Below are 22,848 nucleotides of genomic sequence, written 5' to 3' on the forward strand. Positions count from 1 at the left end.
ACTTTAGTAAGTGATTAAGATAATTACCAACCACAATTCCAAAGAACTCATGATGAAGCATGATATCCACCTCCAGAAAAAGATCTGATGGACTTAGAGGGCAGATTGAAACATATTTTCTTCTATTTCTTTCTTTTTCTTACCTCCCCCTATACCTGGAATATAGCTAATGTAGAATTTGTTTTGCATCTCTCTACGTATTTGTAAGGAGTTTTACTTTTCTTGTCTTCTCAATGGGCATGGTAGAGAGTGAGGGACAGAGATAATTTGTAACTGAAAATAAAACTGAATTTTTTCTTTTCAACTTCATTTTTTTTTGCCTTTTAGAGGGCAATTGGGGTTAAGTAACTTGCCCAAGTTTACACAGCTAGTGTTTTTGTGTGAGGGTGTTAAGTGTCTGAGGCCAGAACTTCATTTTTCTAAAAAATAAATTTTTGTTCATTTTATGGTTAAATTTACCTAGGTCTGAGAGAGATAGTGCCCTATTTTTATAGTTTTACTTATTCCTGTAACTCATTTAAGTTTCCTTTAATAATTTAGATATCATGCCATTTGGTGTATATATGTCCACTATTGATAATAATCAATTGTCTACCTTTAATAAAATGTATTCGTCTATACAACATCACTAATGTGAAAATATATTTAATAGGAATGTATATGTGGAGCCCATTTCAGATTGCATGTCATCTTGGGGAAGGGGGAAAAGAAAGAGGGGGAGAAAATTTAAAACTTATGGAAGTGAATGTTGAAAACTAAAATAAATAGGTTAACTTTTTTTAAAAAAGCTAAAATACATCTCTCCTGTTTGTCTCCTTTAATAAGATTTATTTTTGCTTTTCCTCTGAGGTTATGGTTGCCAGAACTTTTTTTTCTTCAGCTGAAGCACAACAGATTCTTCACCAGTCTCTTATTTCAATTCTGTGTATATCCTTCTTTTTCTTTCTTTACTTTTTTTGAAGCAAACAAGTGTAAGTGACTTGCCCAGGGTCACATAGCTAGTAAGTGTCTGAGGCCAGATTTGAACTCAGGTCCTCCTGATTTCAGGACCAATGTCCTAAGCACTGCCCCACTTAGCTGTTCCATATCTTTCTATTTCAAGTATGTTTCTTATAAACATGTAGTTGTTGGATTATGGTTTCTAATCCATTCTGGTACCCTTTTTCATTTTGTGGGTGAATTTATCCAGTTGACATTCACATTATCCAATTTAAATCCTTATCTTTTTGACCCTGTCCCCTCTTTAAGGGTCTGTTTTGTTTCTGACCACTACCTGCCTTAGTCTACTCCCTTTTCTATTTTTCCCACTTTTTTCTTAAACCCTTTCCTCCTACTTCCCTGATAAAAAAGATACATTTCTTTACCAGATTGTGTGTATATGTGTATTCTTTCCTTCTTGAGCCAATTTAGATGAAAATGAAGTCTGAGTAATTGCCCACTTCCTCACCTTCCTCTCCATTGTATAAATTCTTCTTTACATGATCCATTTATGTGAAATCATTTCCCCTATTCTTCTTCTCCCTTCCTCACTCTCTCAAGGAATTTCTCTTCCCCACCCTTTCATTCTCTATTTTAAAGCATCTAAACATAATAGAATCATACCCAGACTCACTGTCTAACTAGATGTCACCAGATACTATGGGTGATGGTAAAGTTTTAAAGGGTTACATATATCATCTCCTCATATAAAAATGTAAACAGTTTAACCTCTTTTACTGTCTTATAATTTCTCAGTCATATTTACCTTCTTATACTTCTCTTGAGTCCTGTGTTTGAATGTTAAAATTTCTGTTCAGCTTTGGCCTTTTCATTAGGAATGCTTTGCAGGTCTTCCATTTCATTAAATATCCATTTTCCTCCAGTAGGATTATATATCATTTTGCTGAATAGATTGTTCTTGGTGTAATCCTAGATCCTTTGCCTTCTGGAATGTTACATTCCAAGCTCTCCATTACTTAAAAGTAGTTGCTGCTAAATCTTATGTGATTCTGATTGTGATTCCTTGGTACTCAAATTATTTCTCTCTGACTGCTTACAGTATTTTCTCCTTGATTTGGGAATTCTAGATTTTGGCTACAATATTCCTGGGAGGTTTTGGGGGGGATTTCTTTCAGGAAATGACTAGTGGGTTTTCTATTTTTTTGCCCTTTGGTCTGAAGATATTCAGTCAATTTTCCTTTATAATTTCTTGACATATGTCAAGATGCTTTTTTTGTTCCTGGCTTTTGGGTATATAAAGTATTCTTTTTAAATTTTTTTTTGTTTTTACTTTTTCCCCAATTATATGTAAAAAACATTTTTTGACATTTATTTTTTTAAATGTTGAATCCTGAATTTTCTATCTCCCTCCCCCTGCCTGAGACAATAAGTAATTTAATATAGGTTATACATGTTTAATCATGCAAAACATATTAGCATGTTAGTCATATTTTGAAAGAAGACACAGACCAAAAAGGGAAAAAATATGAAAAAATAGAGAAAGTGAAAAATAGTATGCTTCAATCTGCATTCAGACTTCATCAATTATTTTTCTGGAGGTAGATGGCATTTTTCATCATGAGTCCTTTGGAATTGTCTTGGATCATTATACAAATGATTCTTAAAATATCTTTCCTTGATCTATTTTGCAGGTAAGTTGTTTTTCCTGTCAGCTGTTTCATATTTTTTTCCAGTCTTTTGGCTTTGTTTTATTTCTTGATGTCTCATGGGATCATTAATATTCATTTGGCCAATTCTGATTTTTAAGGAGTTACTTTCTTCAGCACCTCTTTTATCTGTTAATTCTCTTTTCACAACTTTTCTTGGATAGCTCTCATTTCTTTTTCCATTTCTTTTCTACCATTCATTTTACCTTTAAAACCAGTTTTTGCTCTCCTTTAAAAATTTTTTTCTTTGGTTCTTGCTTTTTTTTTCTGGAGGGGGAATGCAGGGCAATTGGGTTTAAGTGACTTGCCCAAGGTCACACAGCTAGTAAGTGTTAAGTGTCTGAGGCCGGATTTGAACTCAGGTTCTCTTGACTCCAAGGCTGGTGTTCTATTCACTGTGCCACCTAGCCATCTCTTTGGTTCTTGCTTTAACTCTTGTAGGAATTATTGTTGGGCTTATATTGGGCATTGATTTCTTCTGTTTGTGTTTGAGCTTTCCAAACACTATAGTAGTCTTTTCATGGTTGGGTTCCATTTTTGTTTGTTCATTCTTCCAAACTATTACTTGACTTTGGATTTTAGGTTATTGTTGGGCTCTGCTGTGGTGGAAGGAGGGATGTATGGCTTGGGTTTCTACTGCTTTCACAGCTCAGTCTGGAGGCCTGCAAGTTGTTGATGCTTTTGAAATGGTGTGATCTGGGGAGAAATCTGTTCAAAACCCTTTTGGTCTGAGTTCTGCAGATTCTTGACCTGGGTTGGGGTCTGTTAGTTTGTGTGTAATTAAATTTCAGTAGATTATTGCTGGACTCAGTCACTATTAGCCTGCTGTGAGGTTTTGAAGATTCAGAGTGACTAAACTATTGGTTCCCCTTTGGTCTTGGTTTCCCGCCCTGGTTTGTCTCCTGTAGGCTTATGCACCATGCTAAAGATTAGAATTGAGCCGCCACTCTTCTCCTACGCTCAGAGTCACATAGCTCAGTTTCTGGAATTGTTTTTGTGCTTAGTACTCAGCAGGGTCCCATGCTCAGTCACAGTCACTCCTTTCTACTCTGCATCCATGACCTAGGTAGAATTAGGTAATTAGTGACAAAGTTACCAGATGGCACTTCTTCCTCCTCCCAGTTCAGATTTCTTTCTGCCTCAGTTATTCCTGCCATGGTTCTCTTTTTCAGTTCTCTTTCCAGTCCCACAGCTGTTGCCACTGCCACTATGTTGTGCAGAGAGACCTGTCTCTCTTCCTAAGCCTCCATGGGCTAGAAAAATGACTTACTGTGACTTTTTCTTGGCTTTCCCGATCAGAATTTGGTCTGGACTATTTTCTAGGTTGTTGTGGAGGAAGTGTGTTGGAAGAGCTAGGCAAAAATGTTGACTCTCACTCTGCCATCTTGACTCTGCCCACTAATATTAAGGTCCTGATATTTGTCTCCCTAGCTTGTTAGAATGTTAGCACAACATCATCATACAGCTCCCTCCACTTACTCAAATAAATTTATCTTCCTAGATTTATCTAGATTCTTTTGTTTCTGTTTCAAAGTTCCTACTTATTTCTGGTCTTTTCATCAGAATTAAAAAAAAATTATTCCAGGGGCCTCTAGGTGGCACAGTCACTGGCCCTGGAGTCAGGAGAACCTGAATTCAAATCCAGCCTCAGATACTTAACACTTACTAGCTGTGTGACCTTGGGCAAGTCACTTAACCCCAACTGCCCTGCCTTCTACCCTCAAAAAAAATTATTCCATTAAGTTTCACTCCTCTTGCTTCCACCCTCTCCCACTAGAGTATTATACTAAGTTTTCTACACTAAGTTATTCTTGGTTGTAACCATTTGTTTTTTGTCTTTTGGAATATTGTATTCTGAGATGTCTTCTCACTTTTAGGAGAAACTGCCTGATCTTTTGTGATTCTGACTGTGGTTCCTTGTACTTGAACTGCTTCTACCTGGACACTTGTAGTATTTTTCCTTTGACATGAAAGTTCTAAATTTTGGTTGACATTACTGGGACTTTTCCTTTAGTTGTATCAATGGAATCTTTCTATCTTTACTTTTCCCTCTAGTTCTAATAGATACAGGGAGTTTCTGCTTATGATTTCTTGAAATATAGTATCCAGGTCTTTTTTCCAAATAATTTTCTTCTTTTTTTAATCTTTTGATTTTGTTCTAATATTTCTTGCCATCTAGAGGAGTCAATTCCATTTGGTCTATTTTAGTTTTTAGGAATCCATTTCTTGAATAAGATTTACCACTTACCTCTTCTAAAATGATTCTCCTTCAAATTTTGATCTCCAAAGACTTTATTTCATTTTTTATGTCTTGCTTCATTCCTTCTAGGTATCCTTATAGCTCTTACAGAAAATTCATACTTTTTCATTTGAGTTTCTGCTTGCAGTTATTGTGGAGTTAGATAGCAATAATTTTTTATTCTGGTTGGTGTTTTCATTTATTTTCTCTAGCTTTAGTGGAATTGGGGCTTTATGCTGGGGTCTAGCCCCTGTTACAGTTTTTGGGTGGGGCAATTGGCACTGCTTGTTCTCATCCTGAGTCCTCTAGGTTCTTAAACTGGATCACTGAGGTTCAGATCTCTGGATCGTTCTGATGTTTCCTGACAGAGTGCCTGAATATTATAGTCCTCAGAGCCACTAAGGCCTGGACTGTCCTGGTGAAAGAACACTGTGGCATTGCACTAGCCATTGCCTGTTGCTGCTTCTAACAAAGGTCCCAACCCTGAGGTTTTCTGACCATTCTGGGGCTTTCTCAGGAAAGTCCTCTGCTCTTGCTGCCTCCAGATCCAAGAATTTTGTTTCAGCTTCAAGATTTTGCTGGGGTAGACATGAAGCAGCTAGGCAGCCTATTTGTACTTAGGCAACCATCTTAGCCAGAAGTTGCCTTGCATTTTTAAAAAGGAAGCCTTAATTCTCCTTGATAACCTTGAGAATAAAGAGTCATGGTGAATCTGTGCCCCAGGAGACCTGTCATGCTGCCTCAACTGTTGCCCCCACTCCATAGGACAGGCTTTCAAGGGAAAACAATCAATAATCAATCAATCAAAAAAATATTTAGTAAGCACCTACTATGTGCTGGATACTGCACCATAACATGAAGGTCTCACAAGGCCACCACATGCTAAAGTTGTAGCTTCATGAGAAGAGTGGAAGGCTGGATGCTGTAGCAGCAGGAACAAGATTTGATGACAATGAATTTGTAGGGAGAGGGAAAGCAAGTAACCAAGGATAACACAAGTTTTTAAGAAAAGATATAGAAACCATTGCTGAGGACTGTGAAGTACACGAATATACAAAGTATGGGTACCGAGTATAGGAGGCCGGGGAAGATGAATCATTTGAAACAAGGGTTACACAAGCAAGATGAACTTTATGTGTGTATGTTTATACATATATGAAATGATGCTAAGGGACCTGTGACTGAACTATGGCTCCTCTGGTTCCTGAGAAGTATACTTTATGGAGCAGCTAGGTGGTGCAGTGGATGGAGCTCTGGAACTGGAGTCAGGAGCACCTGAGTTCAAATCCAGACACTTACTAGCTATGTGACCCTAGGCAACTCACTTAACCCTGATTGCCTTCCCCTCTCCCCGCTCAAAAAAAAGTATACCTTATTCAGAAATGAAAAGGTTGAGGGGTAGGGAAAGGGGAGGTACAGTTTCATTGACTATTAAGAATGCATACTTGGGATGGCTAGTTGGCGCAGTGAACAGATCATCAGCCCTGGAGTCAGGAGGACCTGAGTTCAAATCCAGCCTCAGACACTTAACAATTACTAGCCATGTGACCTTGGGCAAGTCACTTAACCCCAACTGCCCTCCAAAAATAAAAAAAAAAGAATGCATACTAATGAGGAATTCCAGGAACCAGAAGGAAGAGACATAAAGGAAAAAAGATGAATCATATTCAGCTGAGGAAGAGACAGAAGTGATATTGCTGAGGAAGTATCCTATAGAACACTGGGACAAATCAAGTCAATCAAAGAAGAGTTTGGGAATCAGATCTCAATCCAGATATGTTATAGCTGTTATTATGGGGACTTCAATTATGCAGATATCTCCTTTAGGAAATAATTTATTGGCTTGCCTTAATAATGATTTCATCTCTCAAAAAGTAATGAAAACTACTAAAGGAACTGCTAATTCTGGATCTTTATCTAGTCCTAGCTTTGCCACTGACTTGCTTTGTAATCTTGAATCCTTTCCCGTCTTTAGGCTCCAGTTCCCCTTTCCCCCTCCCAACTCCATGTAAAATAAGAGAACTGGACTAAATGACCTTTAAGGGCCTTTTCAGTTTTCACATATTAGGATACTATGAGCTTCCTTTTTTTGTCATCAGCACCAATGAGGAATTAATCCATAAACAGAATTTGGAACAAAAGCAGAGATGGGCACCCTTAAAGGGACTTTAGAGAGGAATTAATTCTCCCCCTCCCCCAAATTTTACAGATGAGGAAATGGACTCAGAAAGGTCAAAGATCTGCCCAAGGTCACACAAATAAAAATAGCATAATTTAAATGTGCAAAAAATTGTTCCAAGGGGCAGAACCTTAAAGATTTCATCCCTAGTCCTGTAGCAAAAATTGTGTTTCACAGTCATAAACAGAAATTTGCACAATCTTGGGGAAGAAATTGAAAAAAAGTCATGTTGGAGAGCACCAACCCAGCTGCCCTGGGAGTCTGCAGTGGAGTCTGGATGACCTCTTGCCCTTCTTTCTGTTGGCTGGCTTGCCTACTAGCAAAGGTTTACAGCTGAAATCTATAAATTATGAGCTACCACTCCCCAAAGAGATGTCACAAATCAACCATGGTCAATTTTAGCAAATTTTCTGCCTGATGCCCAGTCTGTATTCCCCAGACAGGCTGGGTTCTATAGCCTTGGCTTCTCCATGCTAATTTGTCAGGAGAAAGAAGGTTCCATCCATTCTGTCTCAGACCTGATTCCAATAAACCAACAATAACGACATTGGGGTAGAGGAGGACCCGTTGTAAGCACTTCCCCCTAAACCCACCAATGTCCTCAGCTGGTCAACATCAATTCAGCTCCCCAGCCTGGGGGGAAACATAGCAAGGCTAACCCACAAGACTTGTGGCCATCAGGCTGGCTATAGGAAGCTAGACTTTTGCCAGGGAGGGAGGGAGGGAAGGAGAGAGAGAAGGAAATAGAGGAAAAAGAGAGAGGGGAGGATAGCTGCAACAAGCTGGGGGGTCTCGGAGAAAGTTCCCAGCTCTAGCCCCAAACTGTAGCTTGGATCCCAGCCACAGGGACAGGGAAGAAGCAGAGCTCCTGCAGGCCGGAGGTCCAGAGAGTGACATAGTCCTTGGTACTGTAAGTAGGAGGGAAATTCTTCTCTTCTTTTGCTTTATCTGCCTTCAGAGAAGGACCCCATCCCCTGTCCTCTGTCCCCTACCCTCTTTGCCCTTGTGAGGTTTGCATCTAGTTCTGGCTTGTGATGAAAGACAGAGACAGAAAGAGAAGGAAACAGAGTGACAGAGAAACTCAGAGACACAGAGAGAGACCAACAGAAGTAGAGACATATAAAATAGATACAATAAACATATATAGAGAAAGAGAGAGACAAAGTTAGAGACAGTAAGAAACAGAACCAGAAGCAGGGACAGAAAGAGAGAGAGACAGAGAGAAGGGAGACAGAGAAAGACAGACAGAAAGAGACAGAGAGGAGAGAGACAGAGAAACAGAGAGGAGAGAGAGAGTTAATCGGAGACACAGAAACAGAAATAAAGAGACATAAACATAGATTCTCACACACAGACAGGGATAGAAACTGAGCAACATAAACACAGAGAGACAGAGACATAAAGGAGAGAGTTAATCAGAGACACAGAAACAGAAAAAGAGAGGAACAGAAATAGAAAGATATAAACATAGACACACACAGACAAAGATGAAGACAGAAACAGAGATAGAAACGGAAATAGACATAAACATAGAGATAGAGACATAGGGGACAGAGAGAACGTGAAGAGAGAGAGAGAAATAGGGACATAAACACAGAGACACAGAGAGACAATGATAGGGACAGAAAGAGACACAAAAATAGAGACAGAAAGAGACAAGAACTGAGGGGGGAGACAGAGAGATACACACAGAGAAGCTTCTTTCTCCTAGGCTTCTCTTCCAACTGCAAAACCAGGTGGTGCCTCCTTAAGCAGCAATCTAGGAAGGATAGTGTGTGGAGAAGAGAGAACTTACTTAGCCCAGAGCGTCCTGCTGATGGACTGCTAGGATGCGCTCTGTTCCCTAGCACAGACCCCCCCAGAGAGTTCTGTCCCATAGACCGAGATGTTTGAACAAACTTTCTTCTGCTCTTCCTGTCCTTTCTCTTCTAACTCTCTGCTGAGCCTCCATCCAGACTTCTCTCCAACCAATAGAGGGACTGAGATCCTAGGGCTCCTAGTGGGGCTGGGGGACTTCAGGAGCAGGGACTTTGCCTCCAGAATGAATGAAGCAGCATCTGCCTTTCCATGCTTTCGAGGGTCCTCTCCTTCCGTCACTCCTGTCCCAGCTTCAGGGTAGTGACATGCTGCCCTTTAGTTTCAAAGTAAAACACAGAGGGAAGGGCATGCTTTCTGCCATCTTCTGCCCCCAGCCACTGAAGCCACTTTGCTTTAGTAATTCCTCAAGAGGCATCTTCATAAATGAAAGCTGTTTACCAAGGTACTTGTTCAGGTACAGGTGAGACCATACGCATTCTGAAATCCCTTCTAACTCAGACCCAGTGGTTCTCTGAAAGAAGGAGTGGGAAGCCTCCCAGGCAGCAGCAGCTCCTTTCCTTCCAATTGCTCAGGCTCATTTTGTCCCCTTTTAAGAGGTCTGGGGAAAGTTACTTTGGGTTGAAGATTTCCAGGGACTCCTGTGGAGCGAGGTTTAGGGGTTTGGTTTTAGCACAGGGTGACTCCTGGCACCCTGTCTGTGGGCAAAGCATAGCAAACAATGGTCGTTTCAAGCTCGATTTTCTTTGGAAGTGTTGGGATTGTTTTTATTTTCCCCCGTGTGAATCATAGGATTATAGATTTAAAGTTGAAAGGGACCTCAGAGACCATGGATTCCAACCTTTTTATTTTAAAGATAAGGAAACTGAGGCATGGAGAAGTTAGTGACCTTCCCTGGGGTCACACAGATAGTGGCAGGAAGGGGACTTGAAACTAGGTCTTCCTGACTCAAAGATCAAAACTCTATATGTTAGGCCAGGCCACCTCTCTACCTGGGAAGAGCATTGGACTGGCTCTGGAGTCAGAGAATTTGGGTTCAAATCACAGTAACTGTCAGTTACTACCTTGTTGACCTTGGACAAATCACTTCACTTTCTCTGGGACTCAGTTTCCTCACCTGTAAAAGGAAGAAATTGTCATTAGAAGAAATTATCTGAAGTCCCTACCAACTCTAGCTGTGTTCACATTAATTTGATGATGATGATGATGATGACGATAATAGTATCACCTTTCTATAGCACCTTAATGTTTATCAAGTCCTTCCCTGACAACAATCCTGGGCAGCTAGGCAGCACAGTGTGTAGGGCCTGGAGTCAGAGAGACTTATCTTCTTGAGTTCAAACCTGGCCTCAGACACTTACTAGTTATGTGACCCTGGGCAAGACTCTTCAACCCTGTTTGCCTCAGTTTCATCATCTGTAAAATGAGCTGGAGAAGGAAATGGCAAACCACTCCAGTACTTTGCCAAGAAAATCCCAAAAGTTTGTTCCCATTCTCCCCATGGTTTCTATATAGATTTATGGGAAAGTGTGCCCCAGACTTCTCTGGTAATTGTTCTTTATATCAATGTTCTTACCATCTTACCATCTTAGTAAATACCCTTTCCTAACTGAATCTACAGGCTGATAATAAATGGGGAAGTATACTGGTAGGGACCCAGGAGCAGCAGTACTAGATATCTTATCCCCTCACAGTTACCCCTAACACCCTGAGGAGAGCAATAGTCCTTACCCTCCGTGAATGCACATTGCTGGTGCTTGTGAGATTGGTACATAGAAAGGGAAAGGCTACACAGGTGAGGCAGTGTAGTGAAAAGAGCCTTGACCTGGGAATCAGAAGACCAAGAATCAAGTATTGGCTTTATCATAAGTATTTCCCCTTTCTCTTGGCTTCATTTCCTCTTCTTGTAAAATAAGGGTGAGAAGGTTTTATCTTTAGGGACCACTCCAGTTCTGACATTTTGTGATACTTAGGCCTCTTCCATGCTCTTTCAGTGACTCCTTAGTTCTTTTCTATAGACAATCTCTTATATAAAATCTGTTCCCTTTGTTCTGCTATAAAAATTCTTAAATTGAATAACAAACTGCTCATTCTGGCTCCTACCTTCAGTTCTTGGTTATGGAAATGAGCAGGGGACCACCCAAAAGAAAGTGAACTGTTGATTTTGGGGGCAGGGGTGGACAGAAAGTGATCACCAAGGTGTTTCTCAGGTGATGACTGTAGAGAATCAATCAGAGGATTTGAACTAACCTAATTCCGCAAGCTCTTTCTAGCCTCTCCCTGGATCTTCTGTCTATATATGTCCATGGAATGAAAAGACAGAATCTCAGAGCTGGAAGGAACTTGAGAGGTCATTTAGGTCAATCCCTACTAAAGCGGGATCCCTTCAAAAGTATACCTGACATCGAGGGGAAAAGTAGTGACTGTATTCAGAATTCTGGCTTTGAACTCCAGCTCTGTTTACTACCTGTGTGACAATGGGCAAATCTCTTCCCTTCTCTGACCCTCAAGTATCCTAATTTATAAAACTGAAGGAGTTAGAGTAGATGCTCTAGGTTAGACCAAGTCCCTTAAAGGTCTAAATGTTTTATTTCTTCCCTAAAAAGCAGTCATCCACCTCCACTTGGGAACCCACTATCTCCCAAGGCAGCCCATTCCATGTTTGAACACTCCCTACTTTTCGGAAGTTTTCCCATTTATCAAGCTTAAATCTCCTTTGCAACTTCTACACATCACTCCTAATTCTGCCCGTTGAGGTCAGAAAGATCAGAGCTAATTCCTCTTCTATGACAAAAAGTCCTTCATATCTGAAAAGAAGCTTCATATTCCCCTTGTCTCTAAGTCTTCTTTTCTCTGGGCAAAAGATACCCAGTTTCTTCAACCAAATGTTATATATTGTGCTCTTAGGGTCCTTCATTGTCCCTGGGACCCTCCAGTTATCAATATTCTTCCTAAAATGTGTTGTCCAGAACTGAGCACGATATTCTGCCTATGGGCTAAACAAGGCAGAAGACACATTACCACTAGCCTCTCTTTCTGAGGATACCCTAATAAAATGTTTCAGTTTCAGTCATTCACTTATTCACCATTCAATCCTACTTTCTTCCTGCCTGGGTGTCATGGCCCCCAGACCTTCCTTTTAATGTTGAAACCCAAGATTCTGTCTATAGATATAAGTAGCTATAGAAATAGGGCCTAGATCTGTGATTATATTGGTATAGGAAATTCCAGGTAAGGAAACTTCCTCTACTAATGTAAAGCAGCACCAACAATTCAAGATGCTTTCAATATTCCTGTGTGTGTGAATGAAACTGCTTATTTCCTAATCTTCCAGAGTGGTTTTCTTCACTTCTGGTCTAGTAGACTCAAAAACACAGTAAGTAAACTAACTTACAGGCTCAGTTAGATCTCAGGGCTTACTTGATAACAAGGTTTCAAGTAGGTCCTGCGAAGGCTTCAAAAGTGTTCCCTAGACTTGCTTGAATTCAAAAGTTGTAGCACAGTTTTGTCCTTAAACAAATTTATTTGATCATAAAAAAAAGATGTACACTGAGAGGTTGACAACCAGAATCATACAGCTAATATGTGTCCAAGGTGGGATTTGAACCCAGCTCTTTCTGGCTTCAAGATTTGCTTTTTATGTACTGACATGCTATATCATATGGGGACATCTATCCACATATGTCATTCTCATATGAATAATTATAATGACTTGGAAATCTCTCATGGCTTGGCCTCCCACTCCAATGAGCTTCTAATCTCTTTCTCAACTTCTTGTGATTGATTACTCACACATATAGGGATAGACCTATGATTCCACTGGGGTTAGAAGTTCCCAGTGATTAACTTCATTTACCAAAGCAAATTAGCACCTTCTCTGCAATGAAGAGTCTTAGGGAACTTCCTTGAGGTCTGAGAGATCAGTGACTTGTCCAGGGTCACAGAGACAGTGTGTGTCAGCTATGGGGCTTCCACCCAGGTTTCCTGGCTCTGAGACCAAGTCCCCAAGCATTGCTCCACTCTGCCTCTCACTCTCACTTATATATAGTTAAGAATATACTTCATTGGGGCAGCTAGGTGACACAATGAATAGAGCACTGGCCCTGGAGTCAGGAGGACCTGAGTTCAAATCCAGCCTCAGACACTTAACACTTACTAGTCGTGTGACCTTGGGCAAGTCACTTAACCCTAATTGCCATGCATTCCCCCCTCAAAAAAAAAAAAGAATATACTTCACTAAAGTGGAACTGGAATGAACAATGTTAGAATCCAGAGCAACACATGGCTTCTGAGAAGAGTGGAAATCTCTGCTCCCCTAGACTATTGTGAAATTAACAATGCCTCATTTTACATATAAAGAAAAAAAGCCCCAAAAGACCAAGTGACATTCCTATAGTCACACAGGATAATATCATCATCATCATTGACAACAATGTTAATAATAAACATTTGTAAAGCATCTATGCTAAGCACCTTACAACCATTATCTCATTTGATCCTTACAAAAACCCTAGGAAGTAGATGCTATTATTTTTTTTTCTCCTTTTAAATGTTTTATTGCCGCTTTTTTAAAAAATTAAATTGGTTTGTTTATTTACTTTTAGTTTACAACATTCAGTTCCACAGTCCTTTGAGTTTCAAATTTTTTCCCCCTCTCTCTCGTCCCCCCCCCCATCATGGTGGCATGCACTCAAATATAGGAGTAAATGCTATTATTATCCCCATTTTACAGTTGAAGAAAATGATGTAGACAGAAGTTAAATTACTTGCCCAGGGTCACACAACCAGTAAGTATCTGAGGAGGCATCTGAACTCAAATTTTCCTGACTCCAGGAATCAAGCCACTACATCACTTATGTGCCTACCTGGGAGAGATAATATGCAAACAACTATATTCATAGATAGTAAATAGTAAAAATTGAAGGTGATTCTCTAAAGAAAAGGTACTTGTAGCTTGCAGGACCAGGCTAGGTCTCCTGCAGAAAGTAGGATTTGAGTTGTCTTGAAGGAAACCAGTAAGTAGAGGAAGAAGAGTATTCTAGGTGTGGGGAGCAGCAAGTGAAAAGGCTATCAGGGAAGGAGAACAGAGATAGAGTATCATTTGTCAGAGGTGGGATTTGAACCCAGGTCCACTCTGGATCCAGTGAGGAAATTGAATTCCTAAGATCCCTTCCTTCTAGCTCTACATCTATGATACCACAAACTCTGTGAGGTAAACAATAAATTATTTCCATTTTACAGATGGAGAAACTGAGGCTTAGAGAGGCAAAGGGTCTTGGACAAGGTCACATAAGGAGTAAGAGTCAGAGCCAGGACTTAGCCCAAGGTCCCTGGTTTCAAGGCCAGTGCTCTTACTACTGTAGTTGCCCTTGAGGTTGCATAATAGAAGCTCCCCTCTGACTTCTAAGCAAGAGATGTCCTCAGGATTCTTCCTGTGTCTTTGTTATATATATATCCATGGAGTTTCAGCTCTGCAGCCAATTAAAAGTGTCTTCACGGCAGACAGGAAGCAGTCAGAAGATAACTGCCTGCTCTGAAGCTGGAAGAAAAGGCCCATTCATCATGCAACCCCAAGGTCATGCTACCCCACAATACTACACTAAGGAAGTACACTTATCAGGCATTCTGGGAAGCCATGTTTCTGGTCAATTAACCCCAGCACTGGCTGCCTGAGCTTTCTATAAAGAGTTCCCTCCTGTGCTCTGGTTTGGAACTTGAGAAATCTCACAGATGAGGGGAGTATCCTCCCCCATGTTGGAACTTTTCCCCCTTGGCCAAGTTCCCAGGGCCCAGGTATTTTTTTGCTTCTATCACCTAAATGAGGCCTGCTTCCTCAGTACACTAGCTCAGCCTTTCTGCTAATCACACTCAGGGACACTGAGAACAGTCTCCTAACTGTGTCCAGAGGAGAATGGGGAAAGAGTCCTCTCTCTACTTTTGTAAAAGGGAGCAATGATATTCTCAGTGAGAAAACAGATGATTCTAAATGATGACCAGAAAACCTTGAGCTCAATTTTCTTTGCTCTAAATGGGATAATAATACTTGTATGTCTTATCTCTGGTAAGGAAGTCTTTATAAGCACTGAAGAACTACAAAAAATGTAGACCTGTTTGGGTGTCAGATCAGGTCTGTAAGCTGAAGTAAAGAAAAGGAAGGAAGCATGTATAAACCACCTACTATGTGGCATGCACTGGCTAATCACTTTACAAATACTATCTCATTTGATCCTCATAACAACCCTGGGAGGTAGGAGCCATCATTATCCCCATTTTATAGATGAGGAACCTAGGGCAAATAGAGGCTAAGTGACTTGCCCAGGGTCAGACAGCCATTAAGTGTCTGAGGTCATATTTAAACTCAGGTCTTCCTGACTCATGGTCCAGCACTTTATCCACTGCCCCACCTAGGTGCCTCTATGAACCTCACAGGTTCAAAAACCCAGAGCTGGAAGGAAACTGAGACCCATATAGTCCAGCCCTCTCATCTGTTGTCCACAGGATATACTTGACTTCCCAAACATAAGATTATGTTCCTCAAAATGAGTTCAATGGAGTTGGTTGAAGTAATGAAAATAAAATAGACATTCTGGGAATTCAGAACTGCATTCTAAGTGCATACAAACAGTCCAAGGAACCTGAGGAGGGGATAGCCTGGCACACTAAAGCCATAGGAAGACAGGAGAAAAGACAGACAAAAGGAAAGAGCCTGAAGGAAACAGAGTTTGGGGAGCAGGAGCAAGGGGACTGGAATGGAAGGGTAGGACTAATGGTGTTAGCATGACAACATTGAAATAGACCTGGGTGAGACCATTGGACCATCTATCATCAAGCTCAGTCTAGGTCATTGGAGCCTCTGGGTGGGCAAAGTGCAGAGCATCATAGTAGGCACTTAATGAATGAATTTGTAGGAAAGCATTGTGTCAGCCTCAACAGGTTAGGGATGGAAACAAAATGTCACTTAAATTAGAGACGTCAAACACAAAACCCAAGGCCATATTGTGACTGGCAACACTCCCCAGATCACTGAATAAGATTAAAATATAATTGGGAAATATTTAACAAAGTTTTTTTTTTTGCTTTTTTTGGAGGGGGGAGGGCAGGGCAGCTGGGGTTAAGTGACTTGCCCAAGGTCACATGGCTAGTTTTCTGTTAAATGTCTGAGTACGGATTTGAACTCAGGTCCTCCTGCCTCCAGGGCTGGTGCTCTATTCACTGTGCCACCTAGCTGCCCCTACAAAGTTTTTAAAAATATAGAACAAGATAATGTTAATATACAGTTTTCTCAGTCAATATGCTATCCACAGAGATCCTTATGTATAGTTTATTGGCACCTGTTTCTATTTGAGTTAGATGCCACTGACTTAAATAACATGAAATGTCCTTCCCCCACCCCTTCCTTAATTCAAACCTTGCCCGTCCTTCAGGACCCACACAGCACAGTTTCTACTGCCTCCATGATGCCTTACCTGAATATTACAGTTCTCTTTGATCTCCCTCTACTCTGAGCTCCTACAGTGGTCATCCACTCCACCCTATTCCAACAAGCAGTTATTAACCGCCTACAATTCACAAGATACTTTGCTAAGTACGTTTTTATATCACTTTCATTTACAAATATATTCCTCTTCTTCCTCTACCCAGAGAACCACTCCCCTAACAAAGAATAGAAAAGGAGAAAAAAAAGTGGTTCAGCAAAACTAACCCGGGCAGCTAGGTGGTGAAGGGAATAGAGTACTGGTCCTGGAGTCAGAAGGACCTGAGTTCAAATCCGACCTAGAACACTTAGCACAAAAACTAGTCATGTTACCTTGGGCAAGTCACTTAACCCTAATTGCCCCTCCAAAAAGAAAAAAAAAAAGCAAAACTAACCAACATATCCACTGTCTGACAATATATGCAGTGTTCTGAACCTTTGAATGAATGGATGAAAAAATCATTTATTAAATTCCCCACCTCTGAAAAGAAGGGAGGGAGATACATTTTTTTTCATCTCTTCATCAAGGTGTTCAGTTCTGTCTTTTTTGCTCTTTCCATTGACAATATTGTAATCATTTTTTCTGTAGTATATATTCTTCCTGGTCTTGCTTAGTTCTCTTTTTCATCTGTTCTTTCCACATTTATCTGTATTCTTGATATTTATTGTTTTGTTATAAGATAGTAATATTTCATTATGCTTATGTCCCACAATCGTTTAGCCATTCCCCAATTGATGGGTATCTACCTTTTCCCCCAGTTTTTTGCTACTACAAAAAGTGGAGTTTATTCACTAATACATTATTGGTGGAGCTGTAAACTCAACAAACAACTATTCTGGAGAACGATTTGGAACTATACCCAAAGCGTTATCAAATATTGCATACCCTTTGGTCCAGCAATACCACTACTAGGTCTGTATTACAAAGAGATTTTTTAAAAGGGAAAAGGACCTATTTGTACAAAAATATTTATAGCAGCTCTTTTTATGGTGGCAAAGAATTGGAAAGTAAGGGTATATCCACCAGTTGGGGAATGGCTGAACAAGTTGTAGTGTATAATTGTAATGGAATACTATTGTGTTGTGTAATTATTGTGTAATGGAATACTAATGAGCAGGTTAATTTCAGTAAAACCTGGAATGACTTACATGAACTAATGTAGAGTGAAGTGAGCAGAACCAGGAGAACATTGTAACAGCAATACTGTGAATGACTTAGATCTCAGCAATACAATGATCTAACACAATTCCAAAGAATTCGTGATGAAAAATGCTATCCACCTCCAGAGAAAGAACTGATAGAGTCTGAATGCAGATTGAAGCATACTATTTTCCACTTTATTTTTTGTGGGGTTTTGTCTGTGTTTTCTTTCACAACATGACTGATATAGAAATATATTTTGCATGATTGCATATATATAACCTGTATCAAATTGCTTACCATCTCAGGGAAGGGGGAGGGGAGAGGAAGAGGGAGAAAGAGAACTAAGAACTCAAAATTCTAAAAAATTCATGTTAAAAACTGAGGACTAAATTGCCACTTCCTTATCTGACAAACCAATTCAGCTGTTGGCTTGTCCCACTGGCATTTTCAGTCTCCCAGTGGTATCTGTTATCCAGAATCAGAGAGCTGCAGAATTTCAAGGTTAAAGGGCAGCTCAGAGGGGATCTTGTGCAAGTCATGTCTCCAAAACAGTCCCCACAACCTTTGCTTGAAGATTTACAGCAAGGTGCCTCATTCCACTTTTGAATAGTTCTAGTTGTTAGGAAGTTTTCCCCTACATCAAACCTAAATTTGTCTCATAATGTCCATAGATTGCTCCAAGGTCTGCCTTTTGCAGTCAAACAAAACAACAGTTCCATATGCCTTTCAGACATTTGAAGACAGGTATAATAGCCATCCTGAGCTATCTTTTTTAACCCTGTCTCTTTTAGCCAGAGGAAGGAGGGAACAAACACTTATTAAATGCCTTCTGTGTGTCAGGAGCTATGATATGTTCTTTAAAAGTATTATCTCATTTGATCCTCACATGTATTTTTATCCCTATTTTACAGTTGAGGAAATCGAGGCAGGCAGCTGTTAAATGACTTGCCCAGAACCACACAACTAATATACATATGGGACTGGATTTGAACTCAAGTCTCCCTGACTCCAGGCCTAGTACTCTATGAACTACCTGAAAGCCACGATCAAAAAAAGAGCCTAGACACCATCTTTCAAGAAATTATCAAGCAAAATTGCCCTGATATTCTAGAACCAGAGGGCAAAATAGAAATTGAAAGAATTCACCAATTGCCTCTTGAAAAAGATCCCAAAAAGAAAATATATTTAATATTAATGTATATGTAGATACTATATCATATTGCACACTATCTTGGAGGGGGGAGAAAATTTAAAACTCAATATCTTATGGAAGTGAATGTTGAAAAGTAAAAATAAATAAATAATTAATTCTTTTAAAAAGAAAAGGGCCCAACAGCCCTCACACCAGAGGTGCTAGTCCTCTCTGAACACCCCTTACAACCCGACATATACTACCTTGGTGATGAGATGACTGAGTGCTTAAGGTGATGGAATCTACTGTGTTTTACCAATGTGAATTTGATTCCCATCCTCATCATAGTTCTTCAACAAGTCTTTAGAAAATCTTCTCTGAGATAGTCTCCTTTTTATGCTGTCTATAGCTGGTATTTTCATAGTTATTTGCAAGTTGCTTCCTCCTTTAGAACGTGAACTCCTTAAGAGTAGGGAACTGGACTTTTCCTTTCCTTGAATCCCCAGAGTTTAAGACAGTGCCTGGAGATAGCCAAGTTTTCATCAAGTCTCCTAAAAGCCTTTGCTCTTCCTCTTCCCTTGAGACGTCCTAGGTAATCAGTTAAAATAGTGAGCTACTCTCTTGATACAGAGAACTCCACAAAATCATGCAGGTCAAGGGGTCCAAATCTCCGAGTCCACTTCAAGAACACCCATGAAACAGTCCAAGCTATCGAGGGCATGCACATTCGAAAAGCTACCAAGTATTTGAAAGATGTCACATTGAAGAAACAATGTGTTCCCTTCCATTGACATAAATGGTGGAGTTGGCAGGTATGCCCAGGCTAAGCAATGAGGTTGGACACAGGGTCAGTGGCCCCAAAAGAGTGCTGAATTCTTGCTGTATATGCTTAAAAATGCAGAGAATAATGCAGAACTGAAGGGTTTGAATGTGGATTCTCTTATCATTGAGCATAAACAGGTTAACAAGGCTCCCAAAATGCGATGACATACTTACAGAGCTCATGGTTGAATCAACCCATACATGAAGTTTCCTTGCCATATTGAGATGATACTTGCTGTAAAGGAACAAATTGTTCCTAAAGCAGAAGAGGAGTTTGCTCAAAAGAAAAAGATATTCCAGAAGAAACAAAAACTTATGGAACAGGAGTACATATGACATTATAGTGCAAATAAAAGTGAAATGAAAAACAAACAAAAAAAGTCAGTGCCTGGCACATAGTATCAATCAATCAATAAGCATTTACTAAGTGTCTCCTATTGTAAGCAATTAAGCAAAATGTTTATTGCCTAGTGACTGCCTCTCCTCACGCCTCCCACAGTGGTTTTTTTTTTTAATGTGTGCATTGCATAACATTTTTTATATAGTTATTTGTGCAGGTGCCACATCTCCCTTCTAGACTATGAGCTCCCTATGGATGGGTTATAGTAGGTATTTAATAAACATTCATTGTATTTGTTGCTCTGACATATCCAGGACCTAGCAGTGAATGTTGAAAAGTAGAGACCAATTCAACGCGTCTCCAACCTTCTGTCTTCCACTCCCCACCTCTTCTTGTCTTCCCTGCAATTGTTTTCTTTTTTCCTTGTCACCCACTCTATTTGTCTCTCCTCTCTGCTTTAGTGCTGGGGCCTTCTATGGCTTATGAGGTTACTCTCCAGGGCAGATCTCCTACACTCCTCCCCAACCCAGACATCCCAAACCCTTCTTGACCTCTGGATTTCTGTCCTGCTCAGAAGCTCCAGGATGACAGCTAAGCATCTGCTCCTTCCCTTCCTTCTGGCCTGCCTGTGGTTCCTGGCTGTCTACTGCCACCTGGCTGAGGAAGAGAAATGGAGTAAGGACAGGGGTCTGGGGAGAAATTCTACCATGAACCTGCCTGACTTTCCTTCAGTCTCCATCGTGGGTGAGTAGCCTGGTTGGCCACCAGAGGGAGCAAGGAGCAATTTGTCTCTGACAGAAGCCTTGGAGTGGGCCGCGCATGCCTATGAGCACTTTTTCTTGGATTTCATTCCCCCTTCCTCTGAGGTTTCCAGTGCCCTGATTCAAATGCAGCTGCCTCTCTCAAGTTCTGACCCTTGCCATCCTTGATAGTGGTGGTCATTACCCATTCAGTCTATGGATTTGGAGCCACAGGACCTGGGTTCAGATACCTGTGTGATCTTGAGAAAATCACTTCTGAAATCCATCTCTGCATTTTATAATTCTTCTTAATTAAAATGAGGAAGGGGGAATTAAATGATCTCTTAAGTCCTCTTCAGATCTAAAAATCCTATGTCGCCTTCTACTAAATGGCTACCTCCCCTGTCTTTCCTTCAGACCCTTACCAGCCTTAAGTCCTCTCCATAGCCACAGATCTATACTAATCCACAGAGCCATACTAATCAAATCTGGGGGAAAGCCAGAGGAATCGAATTCCCTACTATAGTCAATGTTCAGTATATGAGAGTTAGACTTTAGTGAAGCCTTTGATTCTACCTGAAAGGTCTAGACCAGTGTGGTCTAGAAATACCACTGATATTTCAGTGGGTCTATGAACTTGAATGGGGGAGGGGGAGGGAACAGGCAAGGGAAATGCAATATAATTGGCTTTCTTTGTAATTCTGTGTATTTTATTTCATGTATTGAAAAACATCATGCTGAGAAAGGGTTTACAGACTCCACCAGACTGCCAAAGGGATCCATGACACACACACAAACATAAAACCTCTTGAGGCATTCCCCAAGAGCAGATCTGAGTGTTCCACAAACCTCTTAGTCTCAATTGTTCCCGGAGCCCAAGGAGAGGAAGGGGGTAAATTGAAGAAATTTCCTTTGGCCCTGGGAGGCTGGGGAGAAATACCACAAGTGGGCAGGAATCAAAGCTCTTCCCAGTCTAGCCTATTAGACTTCTGTTCTCTGACTTTCTCCTCTTTGTTTGTTTGTGATGCACTTTACCACAATCCTTGGCCCTTGCTCTTTTGGGTCCCCTGGCACTGAAATGGTAATGTAAAATGTCTCCCCACCTCTGCCTCCAGTAAGCCACCTTCCCAGAGGCCTCCCTCTTCCCAGTTCAGCCCACCCCTTCCCTGTCTGTCAGACATATTCTCTATTCATTATGTTTCCTTTGAAGCACTGAACAAAAAATCCAAGAAGATCGTCAGGAAAGAGATAGAAACCAAGAAATCTTCTGAGGTAGGTGGGATTTCAGCAGAAGCAAAAGAGGGATGGAAGGGGGAGAGGTGGGAGTGGGATATGTCCATCCACCCCTGCTTCAGAATAACGACATGATGGACTGACTTGTATATAGTCTGTATTTATAACACACTTTATTCATAGTATTTCCTTTGATCCCTACCAGTCTGGTGAAATAGAGGGGAGGGGAGGTTTAGTGGGATTAGGAGAGGGAGACAGGAATTACTACCACCATTTTTCAGATACAAAACTGAGGCCTAGAAAGACTGACTTGCCTAAAATCACAATGCCATTTAACAGTGGATATGAGACTCATATTCTCAAGTTTTATTACTTGCTCTGTTCAGAATTCTTTCTGTGATATTAGGGTCAAATAATAACATAGCTCTCTCTCTCTCCAGCTCAAGAAACATATCACTGTTTTAGAGATGGAAAGGATCATAGAAAAATGATTATTTCTCTCATATTAATAACCAACTGTTGAATTAGGGCTAAAGTTTTTCCCCTTTTCTACTTCCTCATTCAGAAATCAGACCCTGTAGGTTATTCAGGGCAGCCTTTGAAGTACAGGGCTGATAATTAGAGGAAAAACTCACATTTGTCCAAAAAAGTAAAGACTTTTTAGTTCAAGTGAATTGATGGATTCCATTCCATTATGTTTTACTCAAAGAGGTCTGGGAAAAAGTGGGTTCTCCCTTTTGTCTAGATTTGGGTATAGATAAGTCTTTTTGACCAAGACAGAGTGATCAGAGTCATGTCTCTCAGCCCCTTATTAGAATAAACCCACCTCTCATTATAAAATCCATTGTCTCATTACTTGTTAACCAATCAGAGTTGATTGCCGCCCCCCAGGAACACCCACTCTTCCAAGGACAAATATACATTGAGTGGGTTCCATGAGGGGTCTTTGGCATTTGAGAATGCCACTGATCTCTTTTATTAATTATTGCTAGCATGATTAATAAAATTACCTAGAAATTATGTCTCTTGAACATTTTATATGTCACAGGGTATTATGGAAATATCCAATAATTCATTGAAAAAAT

General features: G+C 40.4%; 1 protein-coding gene across 1 annotated transcript in view; it reads left to right on the forward strand.

Moving 5' to 3' along the window:
- The window catches only part of ASIP (agouti signaling protein), a 52,814-nt gene that overhangs the window by 27,216 nt on the left and 2,750 nt on the right, over positions 1-22,848 (forward strand). Inside the window, exons 2-3 of the mRNA XM_069077502.1 lie at positions 20,365-20,534; positions 21,741-21,802. Coding sequence (XP_068933603.1) covers positions 20,365-20,534; positions 21,741-21,802 — 232 coding nt within the window. The remainder of the gene's footprint in view (positions 1-20,364; positions 20,535-21,740; positions 21,803-22,848) is intronic.

The sequence above is a fragment of the Petaurus breviceps genome, unplaced genomic scaffold (assembly GCF_028583685.1).
Source record: "Petaurus breviceps papuanus isolate PSGF00001 unplaced genomic scaffold, PetGlider_PUasm1.0 90994, whole genome shotgun sequence".
Taxonomy (NCBI): Eukaryota; Metazoa; Chordata; class Mammalia; order Diprotodontia; family Petauridae; genus Petaurus; species Petaurus breviceps.